General features: G+C 41.7%; 2 protein-coding genes and 1 non-coding gene across 3 annotated transcripts in view; 1 reads left to right on the forward strand and 2 right to left on the reverse strand.

The window, feature by feature from the left end:
* The window catches only part of ice1 (KIAA0947-like (H. sapiens)), a 9,629-nt gene extending 543 nt beyond the window's left edge, over positions 1 to 9,086 (reverse strand). Inside the window, exons 1-20 of the mRNA XM_070834815.1 lie at positions 8,908 to 9,086; positions 8,637 to 8,695; positions 8,037 to 8,148; positions 7,753 to 7,829; positions 7,622 to 7,659; positions 7,399 to 7,481; positions 7,209 to 7,288; positions 6,984 to 7,021; positions 6,803 to 6,885; positions 6,678 to 6,714; positions 6,122 to 6,178; positions 5,909 to 5,992; positions 5,373 to 5,737; positions 2,400 to 4,844; positions 1,968 to 2,130; positions 1,505 to 1,665; positions 1,035 to 1,225; positions 751 to 851; positions 546 to 644; positions 1 to 173 (exon numbers count right to left, since the gene is read on the reverse strand). The exon at positions 1 to 173 is cut by the window's left edge and continues 543 nt beyond it. Coding sequence (XP_070690916.1) covers positions 1 to 173; positions 546 to 644; positions 751 to 851; positions 1,035 to 1,225; positions 1,505 to 1,665; positions 1,968 to 2,130; positions 2,400 to 4,844; positions 5,373 to 5,737; positions 5,909 to 5,992; positions 6,122 to 6,178; positions 6,678 to 6,714; positions 6,803 to 6,885; positions 6,984 to 7,021; positions 7,209 to 7,288; positions 7,399 to 7,481; positions 7,622 to 7,659; positions 7,753 to 7,829; positions 8,037 to 8,148; positions 8,637 to 8,695; positions 8,908 to 8,997 — 4,536 coding nt within the window. The 5' untranslated portion in view covers positions 8,998 to 9,086. The remainder of the gene's footprint in view (positions 174 to 545; positions 645 to 750; positions 852 to 1,034; positions 1,226 to 1,504; positions 1,666 to 1,967; positions 2,131 to 2,399; positions 4,845 to 5,372; positions 5,738 to 5,908; positions 5,993 to 6,121; positions 6,179 to 6,677; positions 6,715 to 6,802; positions 6,886 to 6,983; positions 7,022 to 7,208; positions 7,289 to 7,398; positions 7,482 to 7,621; positions 7,660 to 7,752; positions 7,830 to 8,036; positions 8,149 to 8,636; positions 8,696 to 8,907) is intronic.
* A 540-nt stretch (positions 9,087 to 9,626) lies between these two features.
* trnae-cuc (transfer RNA glutamic acid (anticodon CUC)) lies at positions 9,627 to 9,698 on the forward strand. Its single transcript has one exon. It is a non-coding gene; the product is annotated as a tRNA-Glu (tRNA).
* A 4,365-nt stretch (positions 9,699 to 14,063) lies between these two features.
* The window catches only part of LOC139205432 (A disintegrin and metalloproteinase with thrombospondin motifs 16), a 48,832-nt gene continuing 36,053 nt past the window's right edge, over positions 14,064 to 26,842 (reverse strand). Inside the window, exons 18-24 of the mRNA XM_070835648.1 lie at positions 26,219 to 26,345; positions 16,577 to 16,781; positions 15,511 to 15,699; positions 15,361 to 15,417; positions 14,965 to 15,180; positions 14,341 to 14,488; positions 14,064 to 14,179 (exon numbers count right to left, since the gene is read on the reverse strand). Of these exons, the coding sequence (XP_070691749.1) occupies positions 14,064 to 14,179; positions 14,341 to 14,488; positions 14,965 to 15,180; positions 15,361 to 15,417; positions 15,511 to 15,699; positions 16,577 to 16,781; positions 26,219 to 26,345 (1,058 nt within the window). The remainder of the gene's footprint in view (positions 14,180 to 14,340; positions 14,489 to 14,964; positions 15,181 to 15,360; positions 15,418 to 15,510; positions 15,700 to 16,576; positions 16,782 to 26,218; positions 26,346 to 26,842) is intronic.

Here is a 26,842-nt window from a genome sequence, read left to right on the forward strand (position 1 = left end):
GATCTGTCTGCAGACAGACGCTAACTGGTTAATGCAGCTCGTGACAGCAGGAGGGACGCTCTGAGATGTTTCTCCTCTCCATCCTGCAAGTGCATCCAGGGCTTGTTTGGGGTTGCAGGGGGACAGGTCGTAGATGCTGTAGACGGCTGCTAACTGGACCTCCCATGGTACACCTGGGCGGAGCAGTCACGACAAGAGAACATATCTTGAATACATCTGCTGGATGGCCTTTTTTTCTTTCACACCAGATCATTATATTTATTTTTCGTTTATTTGGCACAATGAGTTGAATAAATACAAACGTGCAAATATGCTTAAACATGCCAGGGCGAGATACAAATACTGGAATCTCCCTGAACACACACAGGTAAGTGATTGTGTGCCCACAAAAAGATAAACATCAGATTGGTGTTTCAAAAATCCTGATCAGTGAAAGGCAGGTGTGAGGGAAATTGGCAGCACTCTCAGCACACAATAGAGGTTGTGTATTAATTTCAGCCAAACTAAGTCACTCTGTATTCACCAAGGTTTCTGATATTTCATACCTTCGGCATGTCCATGCCTACCAAACGTGTTGATGATGTTGGCAACAGTTACCACAGAGGAAACACACCTCTCTTTGGTTCCCAGTTGACCAAGGCGACCTATTTAAGACAAAATTACAATTAAATTCTCAGCTGTCCTCTTCAATTACACACCACTTCTGGTTGTGGATAATGCACAAGTAAAAAAAAAAACATAATAACTGACCTATGAGTCGGAGTACAGTGGCGACAGTCACGTCAGATACTGGTGCTTGTTGATCTCTGGGTTGTGTCACCCAAGTGTTCATTAATGGCCACAACTCCTTGCTGTTAAAGCAAAATGAACTAGATTAGCACAAGGTTACTCTGGGTGCTTGTTAAAAAAAAAAAAAAAGGATGACTTCTTTAACAGAGTTTTACAAGAGCACTTTTATTTTGTTAGGAAGACAACTGGGAATTAACTCACACATCAAGGACTGAAAGCTCAAGTCAGGAAAAAAAGAAACATACCTCAATATATTCTCATAGCTCCACTTCCACTTCTTGTGTGTACAAATGAGGTGCAGTGTGAAGATGTATTCCCAAGCCTGAGTCCCCAGGTCGTCCCCATACCGAGTGTGTTTAGTGAAAGAAAGGCCCGACCCTGACCGGATATCAGACAGCGTTCTGGAGACCAGCATGTCAATGTCACAGGGAGGACTCTGCAGTGATACAGCGAGATTAGGTTTTAGATGGCTCGTTCAACTTAATTTGAGAGGACACAGATGGGAAAGCAGGGACAGAAGAGATGATGCGATAAAGACAATGAACTGACTCTAAACTAAGGTCACACAGGCTGGAGATCAAACTGAATAAAACTGCAATGTTTTCATCGGTCACTCTGTTTGAAATCCAGAGGGCATCTGTCAGACGAGCTAGGTTTGAGTAAAACAATACATGTAGCACAGCAAATGTAAAACCCGCCACTGCAAACACTTCACCTTCTCCCAGCCAAGGAATACTGAGAGGCAGCTGAGGAGGTTTTCTTGTGCTTTCAGTTTGGTGACAGCGTGGATTGCCTGACACAGAGAACCACTGTGCGAGAGAACACTGGGCCATGTCGTCACCATGAACAAAATCAGCTTAGCACAGTCTGGGAAATCTACAGAAGGGAAGACATGATAAGATAAAAGATAAGAAATAAAAAAAACAAAAAAAAAACGGAGTGTTCATTGATTTCCAGTAAAAAGTTACACAACATAAAAACAACTGAACTTGACATGGAATAAGAGTGCAAGGATTTGAATGACCAAAGAGACATTTATGTGAATCCAGATGCAATAAAGGCAGTCTTCGCAGTTGAGAGAAAGGTCATAATTGGCCACAGTAAGTTAAAATACTTGTGTAGGTACATCAAGGGTGTGTGGGTCCTTTAAGAAACACAGCAGGACACACATGTCTAACCTTCAGTGAGAATGCTGTAGGCCAGGATGTGAGCCTTCTCCCAGTCTTTCTCCTGCCTACAGATGCCTGTGTAGACTCTGCAGAGCGCCTGCGTGTAGTTTGCGCTGAGGTCTCCTTTCTCTGCTTTCAGTTTGTTCTGGATGGCCAAAAGCATATCACTTGCCTGAAGAGACAAACGGGGGAAACCAAGCACCAAAGTTCATTTCACATGGACACACACTTTTGAAAACACACTTCAACTTATGAGCAATTGTCAGGCATTTATATACTAACAAGAAACACTTGTTTTACCATTGTTGTATTAACATTTTAACTTCTGTCAGGCAAAGACTGTCCCTACTGATTTATGGCTCTCTGAGGAATACACTATTACCTACACTGGAAAACAATGCAAGTCAGTGCATGAATGTTCCAATAAACCAGAAAACTCACCAAGTTGCTTTGGCAAATCTCATAGATAACCTCCTTCTCCTCGTCTATCAAGGGGGGCTTTTTGGGCATATTACCAACATACAGGTGGCTCTGGATCACAGGCAATAGATCAAAACACTGATTTTCAATTTTCTTTAAAGAATTAACAATAACTGCAGTTTCTCCACCTTCCACAGAGGGAGCGGTTGCCTCATTTTTGAGCTGCTTGAGCCCCAGAGTCTGTGGTGAGGTTGTCTCCTCTCCACTGTTCGAGGCGGAGGAAGGCACCTGCTTGCGACTGACAGTGGGAGAGCAATTATCCAGCCTGAGACATTTGCTGCTTTTAGGTTTAGGCAAGTGGATGGCCTGTCTTTTCTCTCCCCTCATCTCGGTCTTGGTGAAGGCCGTGGAAGTGGAGGTAATAGTTTTAAAGCCAGACCTCTCACTGGCGGTCGTCGAAGGTAATGTTCCACTATCTGATGAGCAAATGCTGAGACTGACATTCCCTCTGAGAATACTCAGAGTCCGGGCGTGGGCAGACAGCTCTGGGTACATGGTGTCAAGAATCCTCATGGAGTTTTCCTGAGATGGACTACAGGAAGAAGACGGGGAAGAAGCCATTGTGGTCAAAGGCAGGCGACCCGGGACTGGCAAGGCATGCTTTGGGGTGGCAGAGCCGAACTGAAGTGGTGATGAGGGGACTCCATTTGGAGGGAGCGGACTGTTTAGAGATGAGGTACTCAGCTGACTGTTGGGTGTCAAGTGGGCCTGGACAGGAGTGGTAGGCGAAGCCAATCTATCCATGGGCGAGGGAAATAGGAGTTTCCCAATAGCCTGCCTCGGATTGATTGATTTGCCCGCCTTTGGAGGTGTGCTCAGAGGTGTCAGGAGGCGAGGAAGTGGAGGGCCCATCTCACAGCGAACTTGGCCAATGCATTCTGGTAGTTGAGCTGTAGTTGAAGTGGCAGCAGCGCTCTGCTCTAATGAGGCAGTAGGTCTAACACTACCCAATATATATGTGCTCACTTTCTGGTTGCTTGTGTCTATGCTTCCCTGAGACAAGTCTTTGACAATAGCCTTTTCAACGACACCCTCTAAATTGGACACAGGCTGTGGAGTCTTTTTGTTTGGCGAAATGTGGTCAGTATTAACAGTGACATTCAGTTTTCCTTGGTTTGGGTGATTTTCCAAAGCCTGCAATTTTACAGTGGGAAAAAGACATGAAGGACTCAACCGCCCGCACAGGGAATGCAGATTTTCTTTCAAAGGCTCACAGTTAACCATCTCTTGGGACTCAGAAAGAGAAGGCCCATGATCTGCTAGTATTTCACTGTCCAGTTTTTCCATGTCAACGTCCTTTTTAGAGGGAGTTTCAACACCTTCTTGAACTGAATCCTGGTCAGCATGGGACTCTTCATCCACCATCTTCACCAGTTGAGACGTAGGAGGACACAGAGGTGCGTCATCATTTGACTTTGATGGAGAGGCTGTTGCGTCATGTCCTCCAACACTTTGCGCTTCATTCCCATTGCCCTCCTGCGGGAGTTTTATGGATGCATCGTTTTCAAGCCTCTCTTTAACATTTTCGTTTGAGACGCTACTGATGCCGTCGCTGCTGCCTGACAAACAGGTGTTACCCTCTGGCAAGTCTGTATCCTCGCCAAGACACCCTTTATCCTCCTGGGGCTTGAAGGCAGTGGTATCTTGACTACCCTGTCCCAAACCACAAGAGTCCTGTTGACTTTTTCCCATTTTGGGACCATTTTCTGTATTTGTAACCACGGTATCTGTCATAGAAGTATCAGAGGAAGTAAGTAGCTGTACAGCTCCTGCTTCCTCAGAGATTACAGTTGTATCACCTCTTCTAGGTGACTCTCCACCACCAGAAGTGACTGTTTGGGCAACATCACCAGGGCTTGTGTCTACATCCATCTCTGTTACAGTCTCTGATGGATCTTCCTTCATCTTTTCTAAAGCATTTTCAGTCTCACAGGTGCTATCGGCACCACTGCTGTTGGGTTTTCCACTGCACGATGGATCTTGACTTTCTGTAGTTACTGACACAGCCTCAACCAAAATTGCTCTGTCTGATGTGGAAGAAGAAGAGGGTGACGATGCTGTCACTAAAGGCACAGTTGGTGGCTCCTGCTGAGTCTGAATGTCCTCTTCAAGATGCATTTCCTCACCATCTGTGTTGTTTTTGTCCCTCGTTTCAGTAGTACCACTCAACTCATTTTGTCCCAAGTCTTTGGAGTCATTGGGAATGTGTTCCACTTTGTGTGTTGTGACCACTGGCAAGTCGGCAATCTCCTCTGCTGCTGCTGTAGAAGGCTTTGTACAGTGGCTTGGCACTGGTGTTGTGATGAGTAAGGACTTCTCTCGTTGAAGAGGAACAGAGACATCATCGGGTTTTGGATGGTTTTCCCCTTCTCCATCAGCTGCCTTCACAGATTCCATCCCTGCATCCTGACCGACAGAAAGAAGAAAACAAGGATCTAATTTGCAATAAGACACAGCCACCATGGCTTTGAGAAGGACCAGGCCAATCAGAAGGCAGAAAAATGCCAGTGCTAAATTCACCACTTCTGAATTATATTACAGAGCTTTGTTGAGACAAACTTGTGCTTTACTAAAGTGACTAAAAAGGTCCAATCTGTAATTCTTTATCATTTAAATCACACGTATTCTCAAACATTGTCAAATTGTGAGAAGCATACGGGAAAAATCTGCATTTTGTGTGTTTCTCACTTGACCATATTTCCAGATCGTGTTTTGCTCAGTTTTTAAATCAAATTAAGTCCTGAATTGTTAGTATATAACATGCATTTTGTAGATGGATTTTACATTCTATCTACTGTTAAACATTTTGAATTGCTTGTCCTTTGTGATTTTTATAAAAATGCTTGCATCATGTTGTACTGAGAGACTGCAACTTCACATCAAAATAAAACTGGGAGTAACTGGAGTAAAACATTTAAAATGACATTTTCTCACCAAATCTGGTAGTGGTGATATGCAGGAGAGCAATGGTTTGAACAATGTCATTATCTCCTCAACAGACACTCCAGTGCTGCCCAGCTTGGTACAGGACTCCACCGTTCTGTGGTCTTTGGACAACGGCTTGCTCTTGTTGGGCGTTTCTGGTAGCTTCTTGGCACTTGTTGATTGCAGAGATGCTCGCTGCTTGATGGTTTTCTGCCCACAAGGAGAGCGTTTCAACTGCGTACAAGTAGTTTTTGTCTGTATGGGGAACGTGTGGGATTCACTGATCTTGTCAGAAGCAGACTGGGATGTGTTACTCAAACCAGAGTGCAGTCTTTTTTGTGGAGAGGAAAGTAGAATTTGCTTGGACCTGGACTCTGAAATTGCAAGAATAAAAGAGACTATTGCAGGTATGCAGGAGCGTAAAATGGTGAAAGGAAGACAAGCAAAAACAGGAAAAAATAGATGTCACGGGTGTTACTCAGAAGAGAGGACACGTGTTGAGTTATGCCAGTAAAAATATACAGGACGTCTTAATGATGCCTTACCAGGTTGGTCCATTAGGTTTGCAGAGTACTGCTTCTGAGGTTCTACACATGCCCATAAATTCTCCAGCAGCATCCGGAACTTCTCTGAAAGACAGAAATAAACAATCACAGGCTGCAAAAGGAAAAGTTACAACAATCTGCTTCCAGAGTTAATGCATGTGATTAGCTTGTCAATTTAATGTAGTGAAGATGAAGCAGAGCCAGCCAGCATACCTTTGTCAATTTTAGGCTCCTCGGGTGCACTTGCTTGCGTTGATGTGCTCCTACATTCTGTTGAGAAATAATTCCAATATGTTAATTTGAACTGGAAATTAATTTTAAGTCTGAAAAAGCTGTTACTGAAAAAAATGGTAAAACCCTTTTTCCCTTAACATTAGGGCGTGTAGGGATGTATTTTCTGTGGTCGGTCTAAATGAAGAGATGACAACAAGATGCATTCATGTGCTTTATGCAGTTTACGAGCTTGGAGTCTAACATCACTAAAGAATACAGAGTAAAGCTTCCACATATAAAGGATTCTGCAAGCAATATCTGGTTTCAGGTATGTGAGGTGGTACCCTAAAGACGGACATGACTTGCTGACTTCCTGCAACATGTAACATAAGAAAAACCTTCTAATTAGCCAATTAAAAAGCATGTTACATTTAGAAGACTTGAAGCTACTTTCCTTGTTCAATGAAAAGCAAAGTAAAGAAACAGGATTTGACCACAGCAAAATAAGAGTTCATTATAGCATTGTATTTTTAAAATCAAGCAGTTACTTATTTACCTTTACTCCTTTCTCTTTCCAATCTAATCAGTCTCACCTGCAATTTACACACAAAGAAAGGTCAGTTCAACTGTATAAAAAAATATTTCCATCATTTTGCTGTTTATAAAAAGCCATTACTGCACCTGGAGGTCATTAATATTTCTCTCTAGCAGGACCTTCTCTTTGGTCAGTTGGGATATCTGACGATTCTGTTTGCAGGCGGAATCTGAAATAAGGACAAAATATGAATCCCTAAACCAACGAACGAGCAGTCATTGAAGCACAGATTCAAGAAATTCATGAAATCCAGTTTTATATACCAACCTTCTAGCAGTCTAACTTTACTTTCAAGCTCATCCTTTCTGTTGATGAGAAAACAGCACAGAACATTTAAGCATTGTCTGTTGTGAATAATTCCCACAGACAAATGAAGATGAACAAGAAACCACGAATAACAACACATAGGCACACCAACAGACAGACAGACATGACACTCAATAATAATCCAATTTAAGAAATCACATCTCTTGAGTAAATGTAAGCTCTTACATGCTTGTTGTCTTGGCTCTCTCTGCCTCTATCAATTTTTCAAGTTGGTCTGCTTGTGTCTGAGATTTCTTCAAAGATGTCTGAGAAGGCAGAGATTCAAATTCGGTAAAAGGATTATGAAGTTTCAGACGTATGAAGCTGAGAACAATGGTCCAATTTATTGTTAGTTATGAGCACAGTTTTTACTTACCTGTGCTTCCAGCAAATCATTTTCAACAAAGGCCTTTTCCCTCTTCAGCTGTGAATTTTCAAGTGACTGGGTTTCTGTCAGTTCTGCCAGAATTTCAAAGAGACAGTAAACCAAGGGTGCACATTTTCACATTTATCTATCTATTTATTCATTTTACAAATTATGCAACTCTGCTAAACATTACAGCGTGTGAATGCATTACCAGCAATTGAACAAAAAGTACCTTTTACATCCTTCAGCTCGCCCTCAAGCTTCTTATTCCTGAGGGATATGAATAATAATCGTTTGCATTTTACCAATCAAAGACAATACCATTATCTGCACTGTCATAATTCAAATGTTTTTATCTCTTACTCGGCCACTGTCTTGATGTTTTCCTGCTTCAACATTTCCATTTCTTCAGACATCTGTCCATAGGCCTTAAGAGCACACTATAACAAAAGATAAATAAACAACGTGAATATCAACATGACAGCAGAAATAAAGAGAAAGAAAAACACAGAAGTTTAGGAACAAAGTTGAGGAAAGTTATTCAGAGAGTTATTCTGAGTCAGCCTTTGCATTGTAGCACTAATATAAAAAAACAGACAGATTATCAACGTCAGAGGGAATATCCACTAAATGGGGAAACAACACACCTTCTTTTCCTCCAGTTCAGCTCGCACAGATTCATAATCTGCTGCCGTTTTCTCCAGAGTAGCCAACCTGACCTGCAGCTCCTCCAGCTGTTGCTGAAGCCTGATTGTGTCACTGTCAAAAACATGAACATGTTAAAACCAGTTGCACGCAACATGAAAGGGCATATTGCCTTTATGTGCATTTACCCCTCATAAAGCAACCATGTCCTCACTATTGTCTTTGCACTACCAGTGTTGGTTGACATTTGGTTCTCAAGGATACATGTTAACAATTCATTTAAAGTCACACTTTAATCAGAGTTATTTAGCGTTTTCTGTCATTTTCAGTGATTCAAAAAACGACAAACAGTTATCAGAGTACAAATTACTAGCTTAAAGAATCCAATAGTACTAAACTTAGCTGGCTTACAGCTGATACCTGCTCTGGGCTCCGTAGATATCTCAGTACAACATGTTTCCTGAATATTGCTCGGTGTTACATATGTCAAAAGACGCAGAAGTTTAGCTAACGTCCAAGCTAACGTCTCTACGAAAATACTAACTGTATTTTCGTTATGATGAGACCAGTTACCATGGCAATAATCAATCGTTAGCACTCACTCTGAAACCGTTATCTTCTGTTTCAGTGCCAGAAAAGACGACACGTATTCGGTCAGGCTCTGCAACAAGAGACCAGAAGAACCAAAACAAAAACAAACAGGGAAATCCATAATTACCACCACATTCACTTAAGCTGGTGAAATAAATAGATCATAAAAAACAAACAAACACACGAATAGTGTTACAGCCGTCGGAGACTGTCTATGTTCAGTCTACAAAGATGAAACACGACTTTAAAACTGACTTCTCTGTCACAGACAGGTGGACTGACCTGGTGCAAAACAGAGCAGTTTTTACAGTTTCCGACCGTGGCGTCGGCGGCGATCGCGACCGTTTTGGACTGGCTGTCCCCTGGCATCATGGTAAAGCAAATCCCGAAACCCTCACAGGCGATATATTTATCTATATAAGAGGACGACCATGTCCTAGGGTTACAAATTCAGGACAGGTTCAAAACAACCTCACATTTTCGCGTCTCCCACGTTGACCAAGGACCCAAGCCAGGACCCTACATGGGAGGCTTCGTGAAATGCCGGTACACCTAAAATTAAATATTTCTTGCTATATTGAAAGCATATTCAAATTCTGGTACATTTTAAATTGAATATGAATACAACTCATATTCCGTTGTATATTTGAATATTTGTAGGCCGAAATATGATGTCCCCGCTCTACTTGTGGGTTTTCCTTCAGGCACTTTCATTATGGCATATGGGGGCGTTATGTGCTACAGCGTGTACCGGCCAGTAGGGGCAGTATTAGACTTTACACCATACGGGCTATGCTGCATACTCACTGTAACGTCCACAGCTAATGTGGCAATGTGGCAAGTAGTGGACATAGCATATCTCAGGGAGGTAAACACGTCTCAGCAAGTTTAGAGGAAGCTATCTGAAGAAATACTTCAGCACTACAACAATAATTTCAGGACTGTAACCTCTGGCCTGTAACTATGAGATCATAAAAGCATTTATTTATCAGCGTTACCGGTCCCTGGTGGTCTAGTGGTTAGGATTCGGCGCTCTCACCGCCGCGGCCCGGGTTCGATTCCCGGTCAGGGAACGTGTTTTGGCTCCTCGGTAGAGCCCTTGCATGTTCTCTGCAACATTACCCACCACAACAAACAAGTCTTATAGGGGTCAAATACTGCAAAATTGTCGTTTCTAATTGCGAAATACCTAAATATGGGAAGTTGGGTTAGGCATCCCATCAAGATTAGGTACTCTGCACACCCTAAATGTCCCAGTATAAGTGCGACCAGGACTTGGTAGTAGCGAATTTGAATGTGGTACACATATTTTCTTGCTCCTATGGCCGCATAGTGTGTTTAATTCCTACATATAGTCAGCAGAGGGTACTGTTGTACAGATAACAGTGGTCCTGATCTCTCTCTCTCTCTCTCTCTCTGTGTCCCACGTGACCTACCCATTAGACATACTAGCATGTATTTCCAGTCACAAAATCAAAGAGTTTCTACAGTTTGAAGATCATCATATCAAATGAATAAATGAATGGATGGAAGTGTCTTTTGAGATGAGTGTCCCTGGTTTGATTTGCTCCTAAATGGTCCTATTTACTCACACAGCTGAAAGGAAGCGACTTAAGGTGCCGAGACCTTGCTGTAGGTGCACCCCGATGGAAAGATTATAACCCTGTAACTTCAGATGAACCTTCTGAGTGTAGCCTTAAGGCTAAAGAGCCAACTCTCTCCAAACAGATGCAGTCAGAGATAGCATAGTTTTCTTTAGAGTGGAAAGGGGAGTGTTGGGTATGCTTTCACTCTTGCTGTCTCTCTCTGACAGATAATCTCTTCACCTACCTGACATGGCTTAGTTTACACTTTGGATGTTGCCAGATTTGTCTCGATCACCTTTGTCATCTACAGGAAGCCTTTGTGTGATTGCTATCTTTGTATAAACAAAAATGCTTCATCTTCTTAATCCCTCTCTGCTTGTGTGGTTGGATTTCATCCTCCTCTCCTCCACAGTAAGGGGGATCTAATGAAGGCCTATGTCACTACAGCAAGAAAATACTCTTTTTCGGCCTAATTACTGAAAAGAGACAACTAGATAAATAGTGGGAAACAATGCAAACTTCAGACATAGTGAATACCAGCTTTACACAGGTTTCCATGTAGCAGTAATGACAATAAAACCTGCGACCATCCTGACACAGTTAATATTTAACGTTGACACTGGAGTGAAACCCTCTGATCGCTGGGTGCATGATTACATGATATTTTACCACAGAACAGAGTTTTGATATTTGTGTCTCCTCTCCTCTCCATAAGATTTGACTTGAAAGAGGTGCAAAGTGGCCGATGACAGTACTTTACAGAAACATGGGTGTGTGGAGGGTTAAAGTAATCTGTGTGTGTGTGGTGTTGCTTTTGTCAGCAAAGTGGCATTAATTGATGAAACTGTTTAGCATCTTTGAAAGCCTCGCAATCATTTGCTTGTGAAAAAAGCCCTGCTGGCCTACATTTATTCAGCAATTCAGTGTACAAAAGCATACAAAAGCTCACAGACAGAGTAACACTGTGCCCACAGCTGACCAAGTATAAATCAACTACAGAGAGGTGGTTGACGAGGAGGAAAACCCCTTTTTCTCTCTATACCCACCGCTCCCTCTGGCTCACTCCCCCTCTTTCTCACAGCATTTTTCTATGACAGCACCAAATACATAGATGCCCTCCCTCCTCCCCTTCTTCTCTCTACTATATTTCTCTCTGTCTTCTCGCACTCCTCTCTCTCCTCCCTTGCTCTCTCTCTCTCCGAGGGCCTTAGAACTGTGCCCCGGGGATTATGACAATGGGGATTTTGTTTTGGGCATCTGCGTCTCCTTGACTTGTTGAGAAATGACTAAAGAGTAAAGCCCAGACACAATATGTCATAGGTGCTGAAATGGCTAATCCCACATTGGCATTACTGTTAGCCTGGACGCTGGCTTATGCGCTGCACTCCATTGCAGACTGAGTACTAGAGCGTAGAATTGGGCTACAGGGTAATTTCTTAAACAGCAGATCCTATTGCGTTTTGTTTCATCATGTCATATGACATCTAACACAAATGCGAAGCGTGGCCAGTGTGGCATCAACCGCAAGAGCTGCTTAAGATGGCTCAGTCCGGGAGACTGAATGTAATGGAAAAAAGTGTTTGTTGTAGTAGCGAACAAGTGAAGTTTACTCATATACTGCAGTATCACACAGGCCTGTAAGAATAGCCATAGCAGGGAAGCATATGGGAGAACATAACTGATGTTAAAATGTCTCAAACGAAAGGTGTCGCTAGCAGGGACAAAACCCACAGAGAATTACAGACTCTGCAGCTCCCCTCACACTGATGAAGTGTGAGTTCAGCGCATTGTTTTTTGTGTTACGGCTTGATTCACGGCTCGCATCAACCTGGTCACCAGTTGTCTTCATTGAAACAGTTCTAAAAGAACATCTGTATGCAACATGCCCATGACATGGTAAGGGACTTATGGTCCACATAATGGAACTTAAACATAAAGGGAAAGATATTTCTCTCAGTAATTGGTGAAGACCAAAAACAAGGTTACAGGTAAAAGGTGAGTGAATATTGGACTTTTCATCTGGTGGCCACAAACAAAACTTCATTGTTCCTTGACTGCATGGATGTTTGGAACTGTTTGCTAACATATTTGCTTAATGAGCTTTTAAAGGTGAAAGTACTGTATGTCATTGTTTAGCTGTGTCCAAATGACCTAAAATAAATAATTAATGCAATTTTAATAATTGCTAGGCTACCAACTGACTGAGGTAAACCTAGCTAAACTGGCACCAAGCCCAAACTGCACTACATTTCTACCTTGTGGAGAAAAAGTCCCCCTTGTTAGAGTTTGTTGTTCGCAGTATGTTTAGAGACAATTCCTTTGTCAGAGCATGATCACAATATCATGCCCAGTTGAAGACTTAAGCCAAAAAAGTGCAATCGAAGCGCTCAAGTTTCATTCCTGAGCCTTTTTCCTCTTTACAAGGCTTCATGTAGACCTTAAAAGTTTCACACCACCCAGATAGAAACGAATTCAGTCAAAGTGACAGCTGAAAGAATGAAATCAGGACTCACGCTGCAGCAGAGATGCTGACATGACACACATTTGTTTATTGTTATTTCATTTACATTGTAAAGGCCACCTTGAAATAGCATTAGCCATCATCTGTCCTTGCTTTTAAACCATAACTAATATGTAATGTATTTTTGTGCCATATCGATGCATGCAATACATGGCTTGTGCAATAATGTCACACTGTGTCATGGAAAAATTGAGCAGTGACTCCTCAAACAGCATGCTCATACTTTTGCTATTGATACAAATTACTAGTCATTGCTGACATCACTGAATTGGGCATTTGACAAAAGAATTATCTATCTCTTAATAAAAAAGGTGCATTTTGTCAGCATGAAATCCTATGAAAAATAATACAAAATATAAAGGTAATGGGCTTAGGGTAGAGTAATAAAAGGACACATTTATACTGCTTATTAATACAGTCTTCCAGCAACGCTGTATTGTAAAGCCAATAAATAAAACAAACAATACTGTACATGGGTCACACAATTCACGTGTTCTTTCCTGAAACTTTGAGGATTTCACATTGATTTGGTGACAGAAGACAACATTGTAGCACCACTGAGTATGAAAATCAGTTCTCACAGCCTTGACCCGTTTCACAATAGTTCTCTCATGTATGATGCATTTTTTTTCTCTGTTTTTGTTTTACATTATAGCGCAAAAGTTCCTGCTATTGTGGATTTGATTATCTCCAGCCTGCTTTTTTCTTTTTTTTTTTTTATCAAGCCTTAAAGTAAAATTATGTTTTCTTACTCACTGCTTTGACACATCCCTTTTCATTATCACACCCCAGATTTCCAATGATCAGGAGTTGCAGTGCAGACCAGACCGTATCACATGTTGTTGCGTGGCAGTGCCTGAAACCTCGTCAAGTGTTTTTTCTCTGTTGGCCTGCCATCAGTCGCGTTTGGTTTGCTGTGAGATGTTGGGTGTCCTGGGTACAGATCTGTTCAATTACATACTGCATATAAACAAAGCTGGGATTTTTCAGGTTTTCAGTTTCTTTTGGACATGTCAGTCCTATTCGCTTTAATCAAGCTTCCCATTTTGCTAGTTTCTCCTCATAATTCTCTCCTTTATTTGTACTGTCCTGATCACATTCCTGTGTAGTGCTGTCAGCATCAAGTTCTTGTATCCAGATGTCCGGCATCGCAGGGAGAAGAAATGGCACTGCAACTCTCTCGCACTTCCATTGAAATGTCATTTGTTTTTCAGTGCTCGCCACACGCTTAAAGCAAAAACACCGTCTTTTCAAGCATGGACATCAAATATAGTCTTTTGTCTATCTAACTACCTATCTGTCTGCGTCACAGACATAGTCACTCCGTATGATTATAGGTTTGAATTTGAACAGGATTGGCAGCACTGCTTGCCATAGAACTTGTGGTTGCAGACTCCATGCTGGGGCACCAGGTAACACCAGTTGAAGTAATCCCTACATGCAACATCTGTGGAAAAAATGGACAAAAAATATTACTTGTGAAAGCTTGTTTCAACTCTGACAGGGTATTTTCAGAAAATTCCACTCAGGCTACAAATCACGACAAGCACAGCTTTAGCTTGTATACGAGCGTGAGGGTAGTGCTATATTATGTCAGAGCTTGAATACCTTTCTTCTCGGGTTGTGGGCAGAAGTTGGTGTTGCAGGCCTGGGACATCGAAGGCTTAAGATGGAGGGCACAGCCAGGAGAGGGCTTCCCTTGGATCAGACATTGGACCGTCCTGGCCTGCACCCCTCCTCCACATGTCACTGTGCACTGTGGAGTACAAAGAAACAAAATGTCTATGACATTAAGGACGTCAAGAACAACGTATAACACATTCAGTGCCCCCTCTCTGGTCAGTCACAAAGTAAAGCTGATGATTTGATGAATCGATTTGTTGGTAACTATTAATTATCAACTATTTTCATAATCAATTCATTGTTTTGAGTATTTTTTGAGAACAAATATCTAAGTTGTCTGATTTCAGCTTTTCAAATTTCAATATTTTCTATATGATAGTAAACGGAATATTTGTTGTAGACAAAGGAAGCCATTGGAGCACATCACCTTGGGCTTTGGGAAACAGTGACCATCATTTTTCATTATTTTCTGACATTTTATGGACCAAATGAGAAAATGGTCAACAGATCAATCAATAATGAAAATAATCTTTAGTTGCACCCCTATCACAAAGTCGATGAGCTTACAAAGTAACGACTTTATAGAAACTCCGCTGTAAGTTAACGTACCTGAGACCAAGGAGATGAGTGCCATTCTACTCGAGGCGGAGGTTGGGGGAGGGGTTGAGGTGGATAGGTCCGATGATGCGTGCTCCATCGTTGGACTGGTGGGGTAGTGCGGACGGGGCACTCTGCCAGGATGCAGGGCCTCTGCAGCTCTACTGTGGGCTTGGGGACATGGTGGCACTTCTTGGCAGCAAGCTCTCTGTATTTCCCTGCAGTGTCCTGAATTGTGGAAACAGAAAATATTCATTGAAGTTAAAAGAAGCCATTCTGTGACACCTTTGAGAAATTGAAATGGGGATTTGAAGAGATGAGAATTTGAAGCAGTGAACTGTCACGACTAATGTTTAAAGCTACTAATTTGTGTCGTATTTGAGTAAACCCAGCACATTTCATACACACCTTCTCTGCACACTTGATGAAGCGTGCCTGATAGCCACGACCACATGTTACTGAACACTGAGGAAGCAAAGGAAAGAGAGAACTTACTTACATGAGCTGTATATCAACTACTGTATTTATATCTGCTTCATATTGTTTCTTTCATATTACCTCTTGCCACGTGGAGACAAACCACTGGACTTTACGTTGTTTCTGGCAGCGTTTGACGAAACAGGACTCTTGACTGGCGGGTTTCGGCAGGCCCGCACACAAACTGTCTGGCAGTGTCTGGCCTCCTGGGTTCGTGCTCGTACACAGCGCTGTCCTTTTCCTCAGGCCGCTGCCACACTTACGAGAACACTGCCAAATAAACAGAAACATGACATGAACGATAATATTTCATGACCTTAGATGCTGTGAGCGAAGACAGTATTGTTGACGAATACTGGCTAAATTGGTAAAATTTTTGAATACATTTGAAGTACATCCTTCATTTTAGAGGTAGTAGGTCCACCCTCTTTCTCTAAAAGTAAGGACTCGATTGATTTGACATAATGGAGCTATTAAAAGACTTAGCAAGCATAGAAAAAAAACGGCTCAGTCCAAAGATCTTAACAAGCCAACTACGTACAGGAAGCATTTCAGCATGGCTTCCATATATATTCACATTCTCTACACAGCGACTTATTGTGCTTTACTTCCTTAATAATTCCTTGAGGTGGTCCAGCAATTCCCCCAATATTCATTCTGACCCTATGCACACATCTTATGGCACAGCCTAAATCAGAATCTTAAGTGTTTCACTACGTCCAAGAGACAGGGGGCTGTGACGCACTGCACCGCACCACAGACTGCCAGAGAGGAAATAAACTGGACACCATTTGTGGCAGGTAGTTAAGGGTATTTGGGGTAAAATGGTAAAAAAAAAGTTTAACAGTGGGACAAGTCACCACACACAATGTATAGGAATTGGACAGAGAACAAAACATGAGAGGTCTCAATGGGAACATTCATAGTTTAAAGCCATTGAGATCACTGCCATAAAATGTGGTGAAGCCATCAAGGCTGGGGTTCACTTAACAACACAGTGTGTAAAGCTCTTTGGGCTCAATGGCGAGTGTGCAACTTTGAAGTGTTTTTTTTTTCCAGTATGCCTTTATTGACTCACATCAGTCTAAGCACATTGAACATTCCCATTCCTGCACAACGGTGGCAGATCACTTTCACACATGCTTACCTGTGACCATGGCCCAGTGGTCCAGACTGGTGGACAGCTGTGTGTGTTGCAGGCTTGCCTTCTGGTCGGGGTGGGCTGAGCACAGTGAGAGTCAGTCAGGGCGTCTACGTTGGTCTGGCTGGTTCTTTGGACACACTGGACCTGTCGCGTCTGCTCCCCTCCTCCACAGCTCCGGCTGCACACCCCCCACTCTCCTACAGACCAGCTGGGACAACACAGCACAAGGCCGCTGAGTCAACACGCGCAGCTCCTCAATCACTTATTCAGACAGGCCCGCGGGAATTCACAGATGAAATGATAACTGTGTAATGAAAGGAACCGTATACGACTCGTCGTGTTGTATCTCAGCCACGTGTCTCTCTCTCAGCTTATTCTTCTGTAAAACCCAGAACTTGCTTGTTGATATGTAACAAAAGCTTAAAAAGCTTGTCTTCATTTTCAGTAGCAAACTCCTTGATAGACAATAACAATAACGTGAGTAATAAATATAAAGATGAAAATTGGAGTATCTGTCTCACTGTCTGACTAAACTCCAGCCTTCGTGTATCGCTGACCTCACACATGTTGGATTGTTACAGGCCTAACTCTATAGGGCGTGAGGCATTTGTTCATGGCTGATCGGCGTCAGTGCAAGTCAGAACAGCCGTAATACCAGGCTTTTAAACTGTAACTTAAACCTCGCTGCACAGCTTTAAAAACCCCTCCTTGCCAAAACTAAGTTCCTCATTACCATTAAAACTAAACATCACCACATATTTCTTTCATAATTACCTCCATTTGTACTGTACACTCAAATACGTATGTTGGCAATTACAAAATCGTGGCTTTTACAAGAGATGTGATAAGCGTGCTTCATATTAATGCATCTCAGACACACAATCCTCCGGCCCTGATGAGTGCTCAGTTTAAAACAGTACAGTTTATGTTATTTTTAGCACATTTTTTCCCAACTCTGCGCCCCGGCACACCACATGTCTAAGTCGCCTAATCCCAGAGCCTCCTATTCCTTCCCCCATCCACAAAGATTCTTTGCATCAGTCCCAAGTGACCCCAAACTCAAGGTGCAAGCAGCTCAATCCCTCATCACACACTTTGTCATCCTTTCCCTAACTTCACCTCAGTGTACCAGCCTGGGCTCCTAAGATCTACCCCAAACAACCCAAAAACATTGCTGTCAGCACATAGAGTTGTATATATTAACAGTATAAACTTTATTTATAATAATTTGGTGCATCACGTCCCTGGAATGTTGTATAAGGAGGATGAGAAGAGTATAGCTCTAAAGGGAATTATACATGCACTATCGAATCTAAATATATATGGATGGAGGAATCCCATCTGGCCCTCTATATCTTATGGCTGGAGGAAGATACACACTGTCGTATAGTCAAATGAGGAGTATGAATATTTTTATTCAGCTGTTTACTTTGAACATTAACCCGAGTGATCAACACATACATGTGACATAATTAACATGCTGACATGATATATATTGGCCCTTGGTGCAGAAATAGGGGCTAAACCTCCATGGTGTCATTAAATACATAAATAAATGTAAGCAGAGGACCAACTAAAACAGCCACGTGTCTTTCAAGAGCTGAGACATATTTGGACACATCACTCTTGCACTGTTGGCTTCAAGAGAGATGAAATGCAATACACATTATTTTGTATTTCTCCATTTATGTTTCAATGCTTAAATTGTAGAGAATGTCTATGATGTAACATGCAAGCTTGTAGTGGTTAGCTGATACTGTGGATTTATTATGTAAGAACATTTACCAACTTGCTACAGCATTACATCATACTGGCATACTTAATTAAATCTTATTTTGAATCTCTTACATCACTCAGTCACACCTTGGATATCAGTTTCTGCACAGAAAAGTAAAATATAGTCATCTGACCTAAAGTGGGAAATTTTTTTTAATGTGGCAGATGATGAAGGTGACACATTAGATGTTTTATTTGTAGTGAGGGGCTTTTACTTGTTCCACACCTTATGGGCCCTGGTGGCAAAGCCACAGAGGCATAATATACTGACTAATGCAATAAGAAGTTATAGACCACCTTGTGATCTTTCCCTTGGCTTTTATATGTAGTGTCATTGGAAGATGAGTAAGAATCACACTATCTGGACAGGGGATCAGGTATCCTGTGAGTTTCAGATAGTCTCTGTGGTCTAAATGATGTGGTCTAGATGCTCACCAGGGGAATTAAATAACCTCTGAGTAGTGTTTATGGCTGTGCCACTGCCTGTGTGTGTGTGTGTGTGTTTCACATTTATATGCCAGTGAGTGGGTGTTTCTCTGCTTATATCAGCGTACGCCGACACTATAAGACAGAATGATATCATGCTCTAAATGTGAGTGGGCATCGGAGACCTTTTTCCATGATGTAAGGCTTGTTCAGTCCAACTGACTGGGTGCAGACACTGCAAAATGAAATAAGTGCATGACCTCAGAATAATCTGACCTGCAGAGATGGACTGATGACCACAGCCAGTTTGTCTAGTCTAGCATGCATGTTTTGGTCATTGCAGCACATGTTTTGTCTCAGCACACGGTTTATGCACGAGGAGGGCCCACAAACTGCAGAAATCAATGCACTTTGAAAAAAAGCTGTCCAGATGGTCAGTGAAAAAAAAGAAGCATATGCACGTATAATAGGACAATATGTTTCAGTTTAGTTCAACAAAACATGTTCTATACACCTCAGCCATTGGGCAAAGGTACAACTGTAACCAGCTCTGGTTGTTTAAACCATGAAATGGAGCCCTAATATGGTAGGATATACAAATTAATGTGATCATCAGAAACCCAAACAACATTGTAACTGTATTATATGCATGTTATGAAGATTAAATATTGAAATCTGAGATCTGTTTACACCGCTGTACAATGGTGAAAATAACCATGTAAAAGCATGGAAACGCAGCCTGGAGGTTTAGACTGTAACCAACAGGAAACAGACAGAGTATCTATTCTCATGACAAATGCATATTTCCTCCTGTAAAATGAGAACTCTGTTGCTTTTTAATGTTTGTAATAACATCTGGAGCCTGACAATATATATTGACCCAAAGAACTCACAAAGTGAACTGTCGTAATGTCATACAATGTTCCCATATCTGCGAAATTAATGTAACAAATATCTGGATACTAACTTATAAGAGATGTCATAAATGTTTAAACGATGCAATAAGGATCTGCAATAAATCTAGCTACTACGTCCTCAGTTAAAAATATTTTGTCTTGGATTTTACAAATTCATTACTTATCTGTCAGCTGTAAAACTCACAGGCGCTCAAGTAGCTCGCTCAGTGTCTTGCCGATACCTGGTTCCTCCTATGCTTACGCGCACACACACACACACACACACACACACACATACACAGGCACACCTAAGCAGCCCCAGCTGTAGATAATGAAGGAGATAGGCCCGAGAGATGAGTGTAAACAGTTGTGAGATTACTTTACAGCCACTATTATCACTGCTTCCTCAACTCAGTGTAAACACACAAATCCATTAGTGAGTAAATGCTGATAGGGGTGGTGTGTGTCATTTTGTAAGTGGTGGAATGTGTGTGTGTGTGTGTGTGTGTGTGTGTGAGAGAGAGGGAGAGAGAGAGAGAGAGAAGAAAGTAAAGTGGAAAGAAATAACAGAGACGAGAATCAATGTTTAAGATAACCATGAGGGATCAGGGCAGTATTAGTGCACATCAGAGAGTGAGAGAGAGAATGTGAATTTCAAATTATTTATAAGTGACTGTCAAAAAATACGGAGTGAGACAGACAAACAACCTGTTGGAGTAAAGCCATATCCCACAAATCCCTGCTGAGAGATTGGAAGTACTGTGATCCAAGCACAGCAAAGTTTGAATGACAGATATCCTTGGCTGGCTGCTCGGTGTTGTCAGTGTGTGTGTGTGTGTGTGTGTGTGTGTGTGTGTGTGTGTAAGTGTGAGTGGTAGGACAGGGTTGGACAGTTCACAGAGAAAAAAGACGTCACATCAAAGTGTCCAGACCATTAGGGGTATGTTTACAGCTGAGCCTGAAGCCACCCCAGACACTGCAGTGGAGGTCTCACAACCCAGCCTGCTGTTGCTCTGCACAGTGTGTGTGCCTTTGTGTATGTGTGTATTTGTGTATGTATGAATGCGGAGGGGTGAGAGGTGAAACAGAAAGGTCTCACAACTGACCTCCAAGGCTTCACCTATGCCTCTGCGTGTGAGAGAGAGACAGAAGCAGACAGTGAGACAGACAGAAACCGTGGGTGAGAGGGGTGGACAAGGTGACAGAGAGAAGCCGTCCACCTTGCAAAAATGGACTTGAAGACAAGTGGTGTGTGAGTGTGTGTTTGTGTGTAGAGGTTGAGGGGAAAATGAAGCATCTGTTTTACCTAGAGTATCCTGACGGATGAGTAAGCAGTTAAGTACTGACTTAACCCTGGAAATGAAACAGTCACTGTCTCTGTCTACCACATAATGGCAGTGTGACCACACAGTGGAGATGTGCAGATAAAGCTAGAATTGTTTGGCTTGTCGACATAAATTCACTAACACTGTGAGCAAGAGTTTCCTGCTAGATCATCCTCGATGTGTGCCCTCTTCTCTCCTGAAATGTTCAGTTTTTTGACTCCACCACGCTCCACTTACCAATAGGGACATAATTACATTTTCCACTTTAAGCGTGGCATAGAAACATAATACACTACAATAATTTGGTTCATGTACATAATGCGTATAGTAATATGTCCCTTTGCGTTATCTGATTTCTATGAGGATATAATTGAGAGGTATAGTGGAGATCATTCGGAGTCCTGTTTAAACACACAACTGACATTTTTAGAGTGCATCAAATGAAATTAAAGCTCTATATGACATTTTTATGGTGAAATATTCACTTTCAATTATCGTTTATTCCAACAGGAAGTCGCTGAGTTTATTAAATTTACTGTATTTCAGTGGTTCACAAACTTTTTCTGTCATGAACCCATTTCATTGAAAAAAAAAAAAATCCATGGTCCCCTGCAATGAGTAAATTGATTACATATACTGTATATCATCCAGTAACAATACTAAGGAAACTAATACCAAAAAGAGCCAAGTTACATTTGATTGATATCAACAACATGCAAGTTTGTTTTCATGCGTGTTTCTTGTTGGTTTCTATGAAGTATGGTATGTGATAAATGCAAGTCAACTCTGCTCAAACTGTTTTTAGTTGTGTAAAAATACACAAGGTGATACTGGCCGTGAACTCCAGAATAAGATAAACGTATTCATATTTTGGATTTGACTGACATGTTCGCTTGATGAGCATCACCAGTTTTTCTTTTCTTTCTTTCCATCAGTCGATCCACTTTACATGTTGTAGTGACTAAAATGTTGTGCTGTTTTGAAAAAAACAAAGCAATCTTTGGTTACAGTAATTACCCAAATACAACCCTATAGTTAATAATGTTGGCTGTAGGTGGAGTACAGTGGTAGCCATCCTAACAAAACATTCGTTGAGTGCAGACGTTTTTGCCTGGGTGGGAATAATCTGAATAGCTGGCAGTGCTGTGCTGAGCTCACAGAACCAATTTTTCTTGAATATAACAGTGAAAACAAAGCAGGAATGACTACATAATATACAGCACATTACTACACATGGTGACATAATGAACCACAAACATGCCATTATTACTTAAAATCTTTGAGCTAAAAAAGCTTTGGAGGACATGACATCCTTTTCTCATGACTTTATGTATGTATTTCCTGTCAACCCGATCACTACTTTATGTCAGTAAATATGAGACAACTCTGGGATCATCACACACATTTTCCTAGGATACCTGTTCCAAAACGGAGACACACACTGAACAAGAAGGAAATATTCTTGCACTGACACTGTTATGCAGAGGAAAAATCCCCTTTAGAACAGCTGTTGGTTCCTATAAAACATGAGATAAATGGTAACTTAACTGGGATTCCATGATTTCAGTGCTGATTACATAATATTGATGCCCTGTATAATACTGTATCCCTGAGAAAATCTCTCTGAAACAGCAGCAGCTTTTTCAGCAGGTGTTGGGACACAGATTAAAAGAGAAATGACTTCATAGGCATGAGGGGAGATTTCAAAGAAATCATCTAGAGCAAAATAGATGGAGAGAGATATCTAATGTGCATGTAATTCTGGAAATGGATACATCAGTGTTACTGTAATATATTTTGCAGTAGTTCTGGACTTTGAACTGCAGCGTTCATTGGGTGGGGTGAAGTGGAGACACTTAAAATTGTTCCTTAGGAGTCTTGATGAGAGGCTGAGAGAGTTTGGGGTGGGAGTGAGCTTCGTAGTAATCAGACACCATCACTGTCCCTCTTCTGCCCTGCCCTGTCTTCTTCCTGTGTGTGTGTGTGTGTGTGTGTGTGTGTGTGTGTGTGTGTGTCTGCAAAAAGCAGCTGAGGGCCTGTCATTCTGCTCTTGGTAACATGATGACAGCAACAATAGCATCATACATCATGACTGTGTGTATCCTGCATATGTTAGTATGTTGTCATACACATGCTAACGTATGTGAATATGCATAAAAGTGCAGACAAACGCTGTGTAGCAACTATAACAAGACCTGCACCACACAATCTCTAACTAAAGTTTGATGTTCTTTGCTCTTTCTGTGTGTCTTTCTTTCTCTCCAATAAATTTCTTTGCTCATTACACACTGCAAATAACTTCTATATGGTCTCATTATATTACATTTCAGGCATTTAGTGAACACTCGAACAGAAAGTGACTCATAGCATTAGAGGCACTGATGTCCAGGAACAAAGATGCAACAAGGCCTTATTGCGCCTGTCTCTGGCATGGCCTTCTAATATCCAGAAATAATGAGCGTTCTAAACATGTTTTAAAACCTCTGGCTTCACCACAGCATAACAAAAACAGTTTTACATGCAGGGGACAAAGTCACATTTGGAAATACAACAACTGAATTTTTCTGGACATTCACATGCAACACTGACCAAGATGAGGTCAGTGTCTCAGCTAAACGCCTCTCTGCTCGTAAATCAAAGCACAGCTTGTCAGCGGTGTCCACATCATTTGCAAAAATTTGGCTGATATTTCATGTCATTGGTAAGAGCGTTCAGAGGAATACTCAGAATAGAGGCACAGAGAAATTGACGAACAGCAGCTATCAAAAGTCTCTAGATAAATCCTTGTTATTAAGTGAATTCCTCTGCCGTGCTAACATGCTACTCATGCTATGCCTCATGTGTAGACACTGTGCTAGCCTCTCTATTAGCACTCGTAGCTGTGGGAGAAATAACTCATTATATGCATCTTTTCTGTATTTCATACTGGCAACCTTTTCCTACAGGAGTTACGTAGGCCAAAGAGATCAGGAGTGCGTGATATCTCCAACTGCACATGTAGGAAATGAACTCTGGGGAAATAATACCTCAATAACAGCTGTTGTGGGAATGAAACTCTGTTGGTCACTGCACGCATTTGATTGGTATTTACAAGTTCTGTGGCCAATAACATATGAAATATATCTATATATCTATCTTATGTGTATTCTAAAAAAATGCCCAACCAATAATTTATCTTCTTTACACTGTTGTGTAAATATTTGTCATTGCACTATGGCTTTAAAAAAAAATCTGTCTTCATCAACGAAATCTCAAGTGTTATCCCCAGAGTGTCCATCACTGATTTACTTTTTGGCCAGGGTTTTACCCTTCGTGACACTTTCCAGAGCAGCACAGACAAGGGAGGGACATTTCCCCTGAGTGTGTCTTAATGTGCGTGCGTGTGTGTGTTCATACATGTCCTGCCTGTCAACGGGCGCACCACTCCCTATGATGTCCGCAGCATTGGACCATGTTGACTGATCTTTGATCCTCTGCCTCGGCCCTGTGTATCAGGGGTATAGACAGTGACCGAACCAACTGAGCTGAGCCAAGATCCCACAGAACCACACCCCGAAACCTCAGAACCATTAGTGGGTCTCTCTCCCACTCTCTTTCTGTCTTGTATCGTCATACATCATAGAAAATTTGCTAGTGCCACTCAAAGTGACAGCAGTGACATTAGACAACACTGAGGAAAGCCCTCTTGGCTACAGCAACCTGGAAGTGAACCTGGACATATGATAACATTTCCTACTTTACTTTGGTTCCCATTTGCAAATTATTCTTGAGTTTGTTTCTGGTGTACCCATGTGGGAAAATTGTTACCTGAGGACCACCAGAGGATTGAACGAACCAACATGGACCATCAATTAAGCTGGCAATGCATTTTGCAGAAAGCAGCGTTTCTTTAACTGCACATTCAAAGTGATGTCTCTGGTGGGCCTTGATAGAGCCAGAGAACTAGTGTATTGTTATGAGCTTGGGTCCCACAGTGATGCTACATGTGAAAAGGTTTACAAGTCCTTGGCCTGCTGTATTGAACAAACACAGAAGCTAACCATTTCTGACAGTTGCTGAGGTATCACGCTGAACTGGATGAAGACACGAACAGAATATCCTGTGGAACTTCCCCTTCTTCCCCTCATGTTTTGGCCAAAATGCAAGTTATTTTTCATTACATGAGAGGAAAATGTCATCATCGTACAACAGGTGCTTTACTGGGCTGGGAAAGGGTGGAGAATACAGTCAGTGCTGTCTGACACCCTTCATTCTCTTTACAATGAGGAGATAGTGTGGGAAGTGTGGAAGAGTTGACTCAACCAATAAACAGCTCTTTTTGACACTGCATGTCAAGAAATTACAGAACAGATGTGTAGGTGTTGTAGACCAGTAACACATGGCAGTCAGGAGGAGCGAGAGAGGAGGATGGTGAAAAGGACAGAAGGCAGGAAGACAAAAGATTAAACCCCAAATGGTGAAATACGATGAGAGACACAGTAAGAAAAGACAAAGAAAAGGATATTAAGACAAAGTAGAGAAAATACTTGGTACACTCTCCACCAGATAAATAATCCCTTCACAAGCACGGTGAGCGCGAATAACTGCATCAACCTTTTTGGCTGGTGGCCTCTAAAGCTGCCTCCTCAAGTTCCAAACATGAACATGCATGTACAGAATGTTGAGCTGTTACAGCCAACTGTGTTTTTGGCTGCCACATAGCCCACAGTACACTACGCAGCCCTTCCAAGGTACATCAATTGAACAATTGAATAATTGACATACCCTGAAATCTAGAAGTCTAGAGGGGCCAAAGAGTCAGTCGTTTTCCATCCAAAAGTATGTATCAGGAAAAAATGAGGAAATGTCTGTTCAATGTTCAAATACCATATTTTAATGATGTCCAGATTGAGAGCCAGTTAAAACCAGAGTGCAGATATATTGATGAGGTCATAGATAAATTATTTACTATCTGATCTTGATGTGATGATGACTCTTTGGTGAAAAAAACTAGGAATCACCAAAGTGACTACAATTCATCCTCAGGGGAATCTCTGTACCAAATGCTGTGGAACAGTTGTTGAGATATCTCAAAACAAATATATGCATATATATATTTTTTAGCCATATATATGGATAAAAAAACAATCACAATGGAGAACCCATTAATTCCAACTAAAGTTTCCATCACTACTATGACTGGTAAGCACAACAGTGACATACGAGGGAACAGAGGGTCTGACCTGGCAGGACATGGTTGGGTGTTGCAGGGCATCTGTCCAGTAGCTGGTCTTGATCTGGGATTGCAGTAGGATGTATTCACCTGAACTCTCAAGTCTTTGTAGCACGCTGACTTGGTGTTCATCTGGCCTGTATGGATTATATATCAATAAATTCAGATGCATCGTCGATAAAGGAGAATATCTTTTTCATTTTTAGTTTCACTCTATTCTTTCTGCTACTTGACTCTTCTAAAATAACAGTAAAACAAAACCGCTTTTTAAATTAATTTATTAGTTTATGATAAAGTATTGCTATTTACTTTCTCAGAGGCTAATAAACATTTTTAACCCCCCCCCCCGACTTTTGTGTTGTTGACTTCTGGCATAAATGCAGATGTCTGTTTGATTCATGTGAAACTTGAATCCAAGCTTCACAGATCCCCCTGGCTGGTATTTTGGCCTTAGGCATGGCCAATCTGCACATCCCAACTCATGCAGGTCAGTTAGTCAGTCACACTCTTTAATAAAGCAAATGACCCCCAACCCATCATGGCCTACAATCAAGACACAAAGAGGTGGAGGTGGTTAGGGTGGACTGCAACACACCAGGGTGGGGAACTTTAACCTGCAGTGTCAATCAATAGG

The sequence above is a fragment of the Pempheris klunzingeri genome, chromosome 8 (genome assembly GCF_042242105.1).
Source record: "Pempheris klunzingeri isolate RE-2024b chromosome 8, fPemKlu1.hap1, whole genome shotgun sequence".
In the NCBI taxonomy this organism is placed as follows: domain Eukaryota; kingdom Metazoa; phylum Chordata; class Actinopteri; order Acropomatiformes; family Pempheridae; genus Pempheris; species Pempheris klunzingeri.